A 12,698-nucleotide genomic window follows, 5' to 3' on the forward strand; every position below is an offset into this window, starting at 1 on the left:
GATTCGGTCATGGAAGACGAAGTGTGGCCCTGTCCTGTCTAACCGCATCGACAGCAAGCCAATAGCTACTGACTCCAGGCATTTATTAGGACATTGTGGAATGTATTGCTGTGGGTTACCATGTCAGCAAACCTATATGATTTGATCCACTCAATATGCGGCCAATTCATCCAATCATTGACTATATGACATTATAGAAGCAACGCTACATTATCATGATATCAAAACAAAAGGGCACTGCTAAAGTTAATATGTCTTTACTTAATTCCGGTTTACAAAGCATGTTTCTGGAGGCATGGAAGTTATATTTTCTACCAGAGAGAAGGCAATTTATTTTCCGTTTAGTTGCATCTGTTCTCTTGTTACTCACTTGGCTCTTCCGGTCTTGGTGGAATTTGAAAGACACACAGTCTGTGGAGGAGTCTGTGGGTGTATGAATTACGCTATAGGCTCAAGATAGACTCGGTTTCTAGGCAATTGTATGAGGAGAAACTAATGACTTTAAATAGCTGAAACGTGGCACTGTCCATGGTGCTGAATCACTACGTTTAAGGCAGGAGAATAATACTAAACCGTTTTAACCACTCTTTTGTGATTTGAGGATTAATTTAGAATAGTTATAAATATGACACTTTGGTAAAAAAAAAACGATCTGGTCTTATACTTATGATTATTTAATAATAACCCAATTCACTTCATAAAGGAAACTACAAAACCAGTCATAAGTTGCAAGGGTATATTTGTGGCAATAGCCAATGATACATTGTATGGGTCAAAATTATCGATTTTTCTTGTATGCCAAAAATCATCAAGATATTAAGTAAAGATCATGTTCCATGAGGATATTTTGTAAATTTCCTACCGTAAATATATCAAAAATGTATTATTAGTAGTAATATTCGTTGCTAGGGACTTCAATTGGACACATTTAAAGGCGATTTTCTCAATATTTAGATTTTTTTGCAACCTCAGAGTCCAGATTTTCTTGTCCTATCCTAACAAACCATACATCAATGGAAAGCTTATTTATTCAGCTTTCAGATAATGTATAAATCTCAATTTCAAAAAATTTAACCTTATGATTGGTTTTGCGGTCCAGGGTCACATTTGACCACGATTTTGTGATTTAAGGATTTATTTAGAATGGTTATAAATATGACGCTTTGGCAAAAAAAAAAAAGATTGTCTTATACTTATGATTATTTAATAATAATCAAATTCACTTAGAGGAAACAACAAAACCAGTCATAAGTTACAAGGGTATATTTGTGGCAATAGCCAACAATACATTGTATGGTTCAAAATTATCGATTTCTCTTTTATGCCAAAAAAATCATTAGGATATCAAGTAAAGATCATGTTCCATGAATATATTTTGTAAATTTCATACTGTAAATATATCAAAAATGTATTATTAGTAGTAATATTCGTTGCTAAGGACTTCAATTTATTTAGAATGGTTATAAATATGACGCTTTGGCAAAAAAATAAAAAAAAGATTTTGTCTTATACTTATGATTATTTAATAATAATCCAATTCACTTCATAAAGGAAACTGTGTGCTTTAAACTGCCGGGACATTGAAATAAGGGGTCTATTCATGTCTGTTTTGTGTTTATTTTATACATAAGCCTTGAGTCTAACAATAATCCTTTAAAGGCACATACACAAAGCAACTAAGCATTACACATAATTCAGTGCTGTAAGAAAAAAGGGTAACACTTTATTTTACATTGTCATTGTTACATATGTTACATAATTACATGCAACTAACCCTAAACCAAACCCTTATCCTAACCTTATAGTATACATGTAGTTACTTGATATTACTCAGTACTTAAATGTATAATTACAGTGTAACAAAGACACCTTAAAATAAAGTGTAACACTTTATGTAACACTTTATTTTAAGGTGTCATTGTTACAGTGTAATTATACATTTAAGTACTGAGTAATATTAAGTAAATGCATGTACTTCCTACAAGATTAGGGATTGGTTTAGGGTTAGTTGCATGTCATTATGCATAATTTATAGTTATTACTATGGTAACTACATGTAACATATGTAACAATGGCACTGTAAAATAACGTGTGACCCTTTAGTCCTACATGATTCCAAAATCATAAAATCATGCAAGTATCTATGTTGCAAAGCACTACACATTCATTTTTAATAACTCCCCCTGATGCCTGTCAATTTTCTTCAAGATGTGACAGCTGCTTGAGACTATATCTTCAACGGGTAGAACATTAACTACTTCATTGCATTAATGTATGAAACGTATATTATGGCATAACCATTCCTAAGCATTGTATGCTTTTAGCAAATTTACCATGAATATTTTTAATATCAAATATTAAAACGCATGAAAATGTAACCTTTTCCCCCCACCACTTTTCAGCATCTTTCTACATTCATTTTCAGACATCACTTCATTTTATATTTAATCTTGTGATGTGACAAACTACAAATATTAAATGTACTTTCCCAATTAATGTAAGGTCATAAACGGTCATAATAATTATAAAGTAACTTGAAAAAAAAATACTGTTTAATATTTAGTTTTAGATTGAATACAGCAAACCACATTACAGGAAATGTCACTTGTCACTGCATGTCAGCTACCCATAAACCAACACAACATGTCAATGCCACATAAGGTCATCAAACTGTATACCAATTCTCTGAGTCTGTGTTTTATAGTTGGAAACTCAAGTGATAGATAGATAGATAGATAGATAGATAGATAGATAGATAGATAGATAGATAGATAGATAGATAGATAGATAGATAGATAGATAGATAGATAGATAGATAGATAGATAGATAGATAGATAGATAGATAGATAGATAGATAGATAGATAGATAGATAGATAGATAGATAGATAGATAGATAGATAGATAGATAGATAGATAGATAGATAGATAGATAGATAGATAGATAGATAGATAGATAGATAGATAGATAGACAGACAGACAGATAGATAGACAGATAGATAGATAGATAGATAGATAGATAGATAGATAGATAGATAGATAGATAGATAGATAGATAGATAGATAGATAGATAGATAGACAGATAGATAGACAGATAGATAGATAGATTCCAATCATCACCTCTGTCTCTTCAGAGGAAAAGTTTACGAGCGAAAAATTGAGATTTCTGTCAAAGTGTGGCCGCCCTGTGCTTTTTCATACATGCGAAAATTGATAGAGTTGTAAGTATTCAAGCGAGAGTCTGCATGACCGATGCAGAGCTTAGCAACATTTGGCCTTAGAGAGAAAGATTCCGCCTTTAAATCAAGGTAACTTATCATTTTCACAATGCTGGGACATATACCAAACCTTACTGATAGCTCTGGAGAAACATCTCATCAGTTGTGCTGAGAATTTGAATCTGATTATATACAAACGCTATCCTGAAGCCATGTTTAGGATAACGCAAGCCAGTGAACAAGGCTCACAAACAAACAGGATTGTAATGTCGACTTCAGGTATTCGCAATACCTCTTCCTTCTGCTCATTACCATTTTGCAAAAGAGTGCCTTTGTGCACCTACAAGAGAGGGTCTCTACACTCTAAAAAAAAAAGGTTCTATATTGCACCAAAAATGGTTCTTGGCTCGTAATCATAGGGGAACCTTTTTTAGTGCTATATAGCACCAATTTTGGTGCTTCAGTGGTTCTTCAGCGGTTCTTCAGAGGTTCTTCAGCGGTTCTTCAGAGGTTCTTCACCGGTTCTTTGACTAAGGTGCTATATAGCACCTCTGAAGAACCGCTGAAGAACCACTGAAGCACCAAAATTGGTGCTATATAGCACTAAAAAAGGTTCCCCTATGATTACGAGCCTTTTTTTTTAGAGTGTAGCGAAGTGAACATATTTCATTGTTTTTTCCGCACAAATGCAGTGTTAATGGCAATCAACAATATGCATTCAAGTCTACATGAATGAGCAATCCAGTCTAGACACAGTTTCACCTCAGTTTGTCCTCCAACCTCATGTTTTTCCAAATCTGTATGACTTTTTCTTTCACGGTACACAAAAAAAAGAAAAACAATAGACGGTGATGTTCCTTTTTTCCATGCAATTACAATGAAAGGGGAACTTAAGCTTTCATAAGGGTGGAGAAGCACCATAATTGTATGCTATATTTTAAGTTTTTTTTAAGTCATATTATACATTTGTATGGAAGACTTTTTATCTCACAATTTTATAATCTTTTATAAAGTTGCAATTGCAAGTTATAAAGTCAGAATTGCGCGATACAACGTTTTTATATGAGTTTATACCTTGCAATTCTGACTTTATTACACGCAATTGCTAGATATAAAGACAGAATTGTGAGATATAAACTCGCAAGTCTTTTTCCCCTCAGAATTGGACTTTATAACTCGCAATTCTGACTTTATAACTCACAATTCTGACTATATAACTTGCAATTGCGAGTTTATATCTCAGAATTCTGAGAAAAGAAGTCTGAATTGCGAGTTATAAAGTAAGAATTCCGTCACAAAGTCAGAATTTCAAGTTATATCTCACAATTCTGACTTTATATCGTGCAATTCTGACTTTATAACTCGCAATTCTGACTTTATATTGTGCAATTCTGACTTTATAACTCGCAATTCTGACTTTATATCGTGCAATTCTGACTTTATATTGTGCAATTCTGACTTTATATTAGGCAATTCTGACTTTATAACTCGCAATTCTGACTTTATATCATGCAATTCTGACTTTATAACTCGCAATTCTGACTTTATATCATGCAATTCTGACTTTATAACTCGCAATTCTGACTTTATATCATGCAATTCTGACTTTATAACTCACAATTCTGACTTTATATCATGCAATTCTGACTTTATAACTCGCAATTCTGACTTTATATCATGCAATTCTGACTTTATAACTCACAATTCTGACTTTATATCATGCAATTCTGACTTTATAACTCACAATTCTGACTTAATATCACGCAACTCTGACTATATCTCACAATTCTGACTTTATATCTCGCAATTCTGACTTTATATCACGCAATTCTGACTTTATATCTCGCAATTCTGACTTTATATCACGCAATTCTGACTTTATATCACGCAATTCTGACTTTATATCACGCAATTCTGACTTTATATCACGCAACTCTGACTATATCTCACAATTCTGACTTTATAACTCGCAATTCTGACTTTATATCGTGCAATTCTGACTTTATATCGTGCAATTCTGCCTTTATATTAGGCAATTCTGACTTTATATCGTGCAATTCTGCCTTTATATTAGGCAATTCTGACTTTATAACTCGCAATTCTGACTTTATATCATGCAATTCTGACTTTATAACTCACAATTCTGACTTTATATCATGCAATTCTGACTTTATAACTCACAATTCTGACTTTATATTAGGCAATTCTGACTTTATAACTCACAATTCTGACTTTATATCACGCAACTCTGACTATATCTCGCAATTCTGACTTTATATCACGCAATTCTGACTTTATAACTCGCAATTCTGACTTTATATCTTGCATTTGAGAGTTTGTCTCGCAATTCTGAGTGTAAAACACTGAGATGTAAACACAATTGTGATATAAAAAGTCGCAATTATCTTTTAAAATGTTTATTCTGTGGCGCAAACAAGCTTCCATCTTCCTCTCCAGTGAGCTGTTAACCACCGCAACCCGAATCATTCATTTAGTGAGTAGATCAGTCAGTTTCATATCCAAATCATTCAGACAGGTTTTGTGAACTGGATTGAAGTGAAATGATTCACTTAAAAGATTAAATTCAAAGGAACAACTCATTCACGGATAGCTATTTCTCTCATGAACACGCCTAGGATTTCAGCCAATTAAGAGTTTTAGTGAATAATGACTTAAATTTTCCACAAAAAGCTATTTTAAGAACATTGAATGTAGTGCACAACTGGTATTGACTATTTATATAATGCTTTTGTGATGCGTTTGTGTGCTTTTTGAAGCTTCACAGGCTCAGCCCCATCCACTGAAAAATCCTCTTTTTCGGTCCACAAAAGAAAGAAATTCATACAGGTTTAGAACAACATGAGGGCAAGTAAATGAATTATTCCTTTAAAGGTTCCACTCTGCCTGAACCCGTGAGGTTAAAAAGATGAAATTTCTCATTCACACTGAGCTCGTTTACGCTAGCGAATATACATAATAACTTCTAAGAAGAAAGGCACAGTTATGATATGAATGTCATTCGAAATCAGCAGCTGTTTCCCCACGTTGTTTGAGAAAATCTCTCGGGGCTAATTAAAATTGCACCTCAAAATATGCACAATCATGGCAGAGAGAGCGCTGATAGAGTTATGCATTTGTGTTCCGTAATTGTTTGCTTGCACAGGCCAATTTTGATTTTGTGCAAAGAGTAAACACGTTAACGAACAAATTTATTAATGAACATGCGTCCACGTAAATAATCATGCAAACAGATTAGAGACTAAACTCAACAGCAAATTTATTCAAATTTATCATGAATAGGCATGAAATCCACATTATTTGAGCCCAATAAGAGCGGCTCGTTTTTCATAGCAAATATGAAGCCTGTTTATATGCCTGAGCGTTTCAGGGCAGAGACCCCTCCCTCTTTATAAGCCGACTATAATAATACCACAGGGCTAAAATCTATTCCAACGGCTCAAATTACACTCAAGGGGGCAGACTCGGGTGGCCCTTCATTCAATGAAAATTGAATTTGGTAAATACGATTTCTCTCTGTTCTTATCGGTCACCGCACAGAGAGGCCTGGCTCATATTGCTTCTGAAGCACCGTGTAATTTTCATATTTGAAGATGATTAAGATTAAATAGAAGGCATTTTCGATTTGCAGCATGGACCAAACTGGACTAAATAAGTAAATAATTAAATGACTAGAATTATACAGATATTACATAATTATTGAGAAAGATCATAACAAAACAACCCGAATTAACACGATAAGCATGTTAAAGGGATAGTTCACCCAAAAATGAAAATTCTATCATCATGTTGTTCCAACCCACACTTACTTTCTTCTGCGGAGCACAAAAAATGTGCATACAATGAAAGTGGTTTGGACCCAATTTACTTTCATTATATGGGCAAAAACTGTTAAAACACTGTTATCTTTTGCGTTCCACAGAATGACAAAAGTCATACAGGTTTGGAATGAAACAAGGGTGAGTAAATCATTAAAAAATATGTTTCTGGGTGAAGTATACCTTCTTTAAAGTCTTAAAAAGACTAATGGAAAGACTGAGGAAAAATAACTGCACATGGCATGGTACATAGAATTAATACTATTGTAAGCAGAAACTGTTAGTGCTACAAATAATTTCTGTGTGAGCAAACCTGACTTTTACTTCTAGAAAACATCCCTTCCATAGAACCTGTCGCCACACAGCCTGGCCGAAAGAAATACGTACTTTATTAATTGCACACTGAGGAACAAAGGGGGAAAGGCTGCCAAATCCAAATGGACTCGAATGAAAAGCAAAGACGAGACTCAATATCTCTGAAGAGGGTCTCAGAGCTATAGTCACAAGCACAAGTGACAATAGAGAATATTAGATTCTCAAAATCCACCACACAATATTTATTCCAGACAAAGAGATGTCTCTTGGTACTGACAGTGAAGCTGCTTTGGTGGTATTAGTTTAGTGGTTAAAGACCTGAACCCCACACATTTTCGGTTAAATCCTCATACGGATCGATCCATGAACCATCAAAACTATGCCTTTGATAACATAACTAAATATTAGCTGTATAAAATGTACTGCAAGTCACTTTATCAACTTCTGAATGAAAAAACGTTTAACAAACTTTACAGTTATGCACATCTACAGTCCTCCAGAAAGAAGAAAAAGCCTTAGATACCTTATATCTCATGTATCAAACTATCAACACTACCATTCATGAGTTTGGGGTTGATAAGATTTTTATTTAGTCTGCATTTATTTGATAAAAATGCAGTAAAAATTTTAAATAACAGCTTTCTATTTTCATATTTATAATGCATAAACCTTTATAAGCGGAACTAAAAAAGCAGCATAACTTGATTTAACAAAACAAAAGAGTAGGCAAGAGTAATGCAACAAAGAGTAATCCAAAAAAATGAGTAGGCAACACAACAGTGTGCACAATACACAATCAATACCAGACCATGCGTTAAGAGTACTGAGGGCATTATATATGTGAACAAACGAGCAAATGAGGAACAGGAGTGAGTAATCAATGAAACATTGAGTAACTATGACAACAAAAACAGAAAGAAAACACAGGAAACGATTGGATAACAAGCTAAAACTAAAACTGAAATGACAACAAACTAAAAGTTCTTGAAAATGAAACCGAAACGCAACAGAATCGTGACAGCTTTAAGTAGTGTTACCTTAATTCTGACCCAAAAACATTTTGAATGGTAGTGTACGTGTAAGCAATAAAGTACGAGAGGTTGTGCTGTAAAGCGTACCTTATTGCTTTTATAAAACGGTTACCACACAATACAAATATTAAAGCCAAAAAATATGTATAAATGCAACTTTCATAAAGTAAAATAACTAAAAGCCTTCCTTCCGCTGGAAAAAATAGTTCCTGACCGTGACAGCAAAAGTTACAGGGTGGCAAAGATACTTTTGTATTGAAAGGACTGAAACTTGTTGTAAACACAGAACAAGACGCAACTGACAAATGCTTTGACCAGTGCTGTCAGTGTCAGGGCACGGGAAAACCCCTTAACTGTCAAAAGGATAAGATATCGCAGCGGACATTCAAACAGACTTTTTATTAAAAACATAGGACTGACCTGAAGGAAAATGCTGTTTCTAAATGCAGGTGATAAACTCACTCACTCGATCTCTCTCTCAAAATACTCTTCTACATAACATAGTAAGCTTCAATGAACAATATCAATGAGAACAAACATATGTTTACGTGGGTGTTGTGATACACAGAACCGTGGGGGCAAGCGGTCATAGTCATGTTTTATCGTGAATAAAACACAGCTATTGACCAATCAGAATCAAGGACTGAAACTGACTGTTTTATAAATAATACTACTTCAAAAAACACTTCAAAAAGTAGGAAAATAAGGTTCACAATATCATAATGTATCCCCTATCATTTTCTCCAACTATAAAAATGCCTTGTGGTGTTTGTCCGTTTCATCTTTTACTCATATTTTAGTGACACTGGAGTAACAGCATCTAAAAGGGCACTGGAGGAAATGACAATCTCACACTGCACTTCCGTTTCCTTTAGAAGCTAAATGTCATGTTTTAGGTTGAGGTAAGCTGGTCATTGATCTATTCTGAGACAGTATACTCAAAATAACATCCGGGTATGGATCCTTTCAGGCTAATTTAGTGTATTTCTGTGAATAATTGCAGTTTCAAGGTCAAAATGCTGTTTGCAATCCGATTTACTTTCACAATTAGCCAAATTTCAGAGGAAATTCAGAAAGGAAAAATAATGAATATCAGGATGATTCTACTTATTATACTTAATTTTCTTTAAACATTTGAATTTTCTTGCCTCAGTGGTTGTTTGGATTGCAATAATGCTGAAAATTAATGAGGAATTTCAAAGCATTTTTAGCTTCATTGCTTTGCCTTAGAAGCAAGTTATTACATTTTGATTCATGATTTCAAAGACATTTTATTTACTTGAATTGTGCACAATAAGACCAATAACAGGCATTAATGAAATAAATTGTGTCAGTTCTGAAGTCCTGTTGACTTTAGAGTGAAAAGATAAGAGGAGCCTGAAAGCACTGCAAATGTTCAAAATATTGTTCAATCAAATGTATTCTCTGAGAATAACACGATCAAAATTCTATTACTGCTAATGTCAACCACTGTTTCACCTCGATAGCAGCGGGAACATGTTTCCATGGATACAATGCTCAATACTTCAACAAGCTATTTATTATTGCCCATGAAGTTATTGTATTAAAGGCTCATTTTCACAAATCAGAACACAATCTTGCACACATACCACTTACACACACTGACTTCAAAACTGACTTTCACTTACATAATAGAGCTGTCCCACAGTGCACAGAATGGATTCATTGTTCCCTGCAAGAAAACACACACACACTGTGATTGGACAAGCAACATAATGATTGGACATATCACAGTACATACCGATAAATAGACATTTTCACTACGATAGCCAGTATCTCAAAACTTAAGTCACGTTAATTATTAGATCAATTAAAAAGGAAAGGAGAAAAGGAGAAAAAAAGCTCCCATTGTAATCATCTGGGCCATATCTTGATGACACAATGAGGAGAGAAATAACTGGTGATGGCAAATTAATTATCGGACTAATTACTGCTATTTGTCTGTTGATTAATGAGCCTGAAACATATGTCAGAGGTATTGGAGAGCTCCCCTTTGATTGGCTGTAGCGATTTAAAGAGGAACAGAAGACCATATTTCCTTCCAATTTCAACCCAAATGCACCCAGATTTGTCTTATAGTTTGCCTTTAAATGACCATATGTTTCATTGCATTAATGTGTTTGCTTTTTACATCAATTACAAGGGAGGATTTGGATCAATTTGATTATAGTCATTAACACTATGACTATAAATTCCTTGTCATTTGAGGTATAACAAAGCTTACATAACAAAATGTTGATACGTATGCAACTGTCTCTCATTAATTTATTTGCCAAACAACTGTTGTTTTCCTCCAGCTCCAGTTATGGAGGGTTTCGGGGTAAGGGGAAAAACATCACATTGTATTTGACACAAAACTCATCGGAAAATACTTTTTCTTCTGTACGTAGAGCTACTGTAACTATCTGTGGTTGTTAATCGATAGTATTATATATAAGAACCGACCAGTAGTAACTAAGGCCCCGTCCAGACGGAGACGCGTTTAGCTGTATACGTAAAAAATATTATCTTATCGGCGTCTCGTCCAGACGGATCCGCCGTTTTTAGGAGCCTGAAACCGGTATTTTTTTAAACCGGGTCCCGGAGTGGATAAATCTTAAAACGACACCCTTGCGTTTTAGTGTGTACAGCCAATCCGTATATTTTGTGAACCGGTGATGTCATCACACCACGTCACGCACAGGTAAAACTAGGGCCCTGTCCCAAATGGCACCCTAAACTCTTGTGGTCTTCCTACGAGTCCACACTTCCATAGTGTAACGCTGCTTTGCCTGTTGGGAAGATGTCTGCTGCAGAGTTCACATCAGTGCAGTCTCTGCAAAAGTGCGCATCGAGGGCGCATATCGACCACAAATGGGGGCGCTCGCGAGCACCCTTCTGAGATCTAAATACGACCCGTCTACGGTCTCGTAGACTTAACGGACATGTGCATGTGGCAGCCATTGTAAGTCCACAAGACCGAAAGTGCATATGAAGTGTGCCATTTGGAACAGGGCCTAAAAGGGATACAGCTACGGCCACTGGGCATGTGCACATCAATATTGCATCATTTAATTACTGCATTTAAATTATTGTAAGGGTAGGTTTAGGTTGTAGGCGTTAATAAAACACAATCTGCTAAGTAGCACATTTATTTATAGTTATTTTATCGTGAGATTTTGCTTCACTTCCGACCGTTGCTGGACCCCTTCTAGCCACAACTCTTCTTCTCCGTTTTTAGTGTATCTCTGTGGCAGAATCACAACGCCACATACTGGTCTGGCATGTATACTACATTGTTTTAAATCGGTTTCAGGTGTACGCAGATATTTCTTGAGACGAGGGATAAAAAAAGATTGGATAGGGAAAGCTCTGGCTTCGTGTGGATGTGGCCTAAGGCCCCATACACATGGAGACATGTTTAGCTGTATACGTACAAATTTTGTATCGTATCGGCATCTCGTCCAGACCGATCCGGCGTTTTGGGAGCATGGGCCTGGTTGCATAAAGCACCTTAAGTGTAATTTTCCCTTAAACCTAAGGGTGTTGCAGAAAAAAAACCTTAAGTGTTACTTAAGGGTTTCTTTAAGTGAAACGTCATAAACACTGTTTTTTTTTTTACTTAAGTAATCCCTTAAAAAGCGTTAAGTGTTGCATAAAACCCCTTAATGGTCTTAATTTCGCTAAGTATAACTTAAGGTTTGGAAATCGTAACCTTAAGAGTAACGCGGACAAAAATAAGACGATATGGCTGAATTTATGGAACCAGCTGAAGATCATTATGTGCCAAGAAGAATTTTTAGGGATAGGGAGAACCCTTTGGACCATCTTAGCGATGAAAAATTGTTGCAAGAATACCGATTTGACCGTCACACATCGCAACCACTGTACACTGAACACTTGCAGTCATACGTACATTTCTGAATGAGATGAAGAAAAACTCACATAATTAAAGAAGTCGTTTGACGTTATAACAAGTCATTAATGTCTTTTAACTTACATGTTTCATATAATAAAACCGAAGCTATAGATTGTGAATTTAAACATTTCTCGTTTACCAGCGGCAAAAGTCAGGAGGACTAGCCAAGGTAAGGCTGTTCCAGGCGGGTTACATGAGCGCGAGCTCCCGGTGATCGTCGGGATCTCGCTGTCGTGAAACACCCTTACCTAAGAGAACCGTTTAAGAGATTATATGCAACACCCTTAAGTTATTCTCTTAGGTAAGGGGAAATCGCCCCTTAAGTATCATACTTGAGGGAAAAACTTAAGGTGCTTTATGCAACCGGGCACTGAAACC

At 35.4% G+C, this 12,698-nt stretch overlaps 1 protein-coding gene across 2 annotated transcripts in view; it reads right to left on the reverse strand.

The window, feature by feature from the left end:
* adgrb3 (adhesion G protein-coupled receptor B3) overlaps window positions 1–12,698 on the reverse strand; it is a 228,406-nt gene that overhangs the window by 46,772 nt on the left and 168,936 nt on the right. For both annotated transcript variants that reach the window (XM_079843690.1, XM_079843689.1), the window contains exon 16: window positions 10,051–10,094. In XM_079843690.1, the coding sequence (XP_079699816.1) occupies window positions 10,051–10,094 (44 nt within the window). The remainder of the gene's footprint in view (window positions 1–10,050; window positions 10,095–12,698) is intronic.

The sequence above is a fragment of the Gobio gobio genome (genome assembly GCF_949357685.1).
Source record: "Gobio gobio genome assembly, chromosome: 18".
In the NCBI taxonomy this organism is placed as follows: domain Eukaryota; kingdom Metazoa; phylum Chordata; class Actinopteri; order Cypriniformes; family Gobionidae; genus Gobio; species Gobio gobio.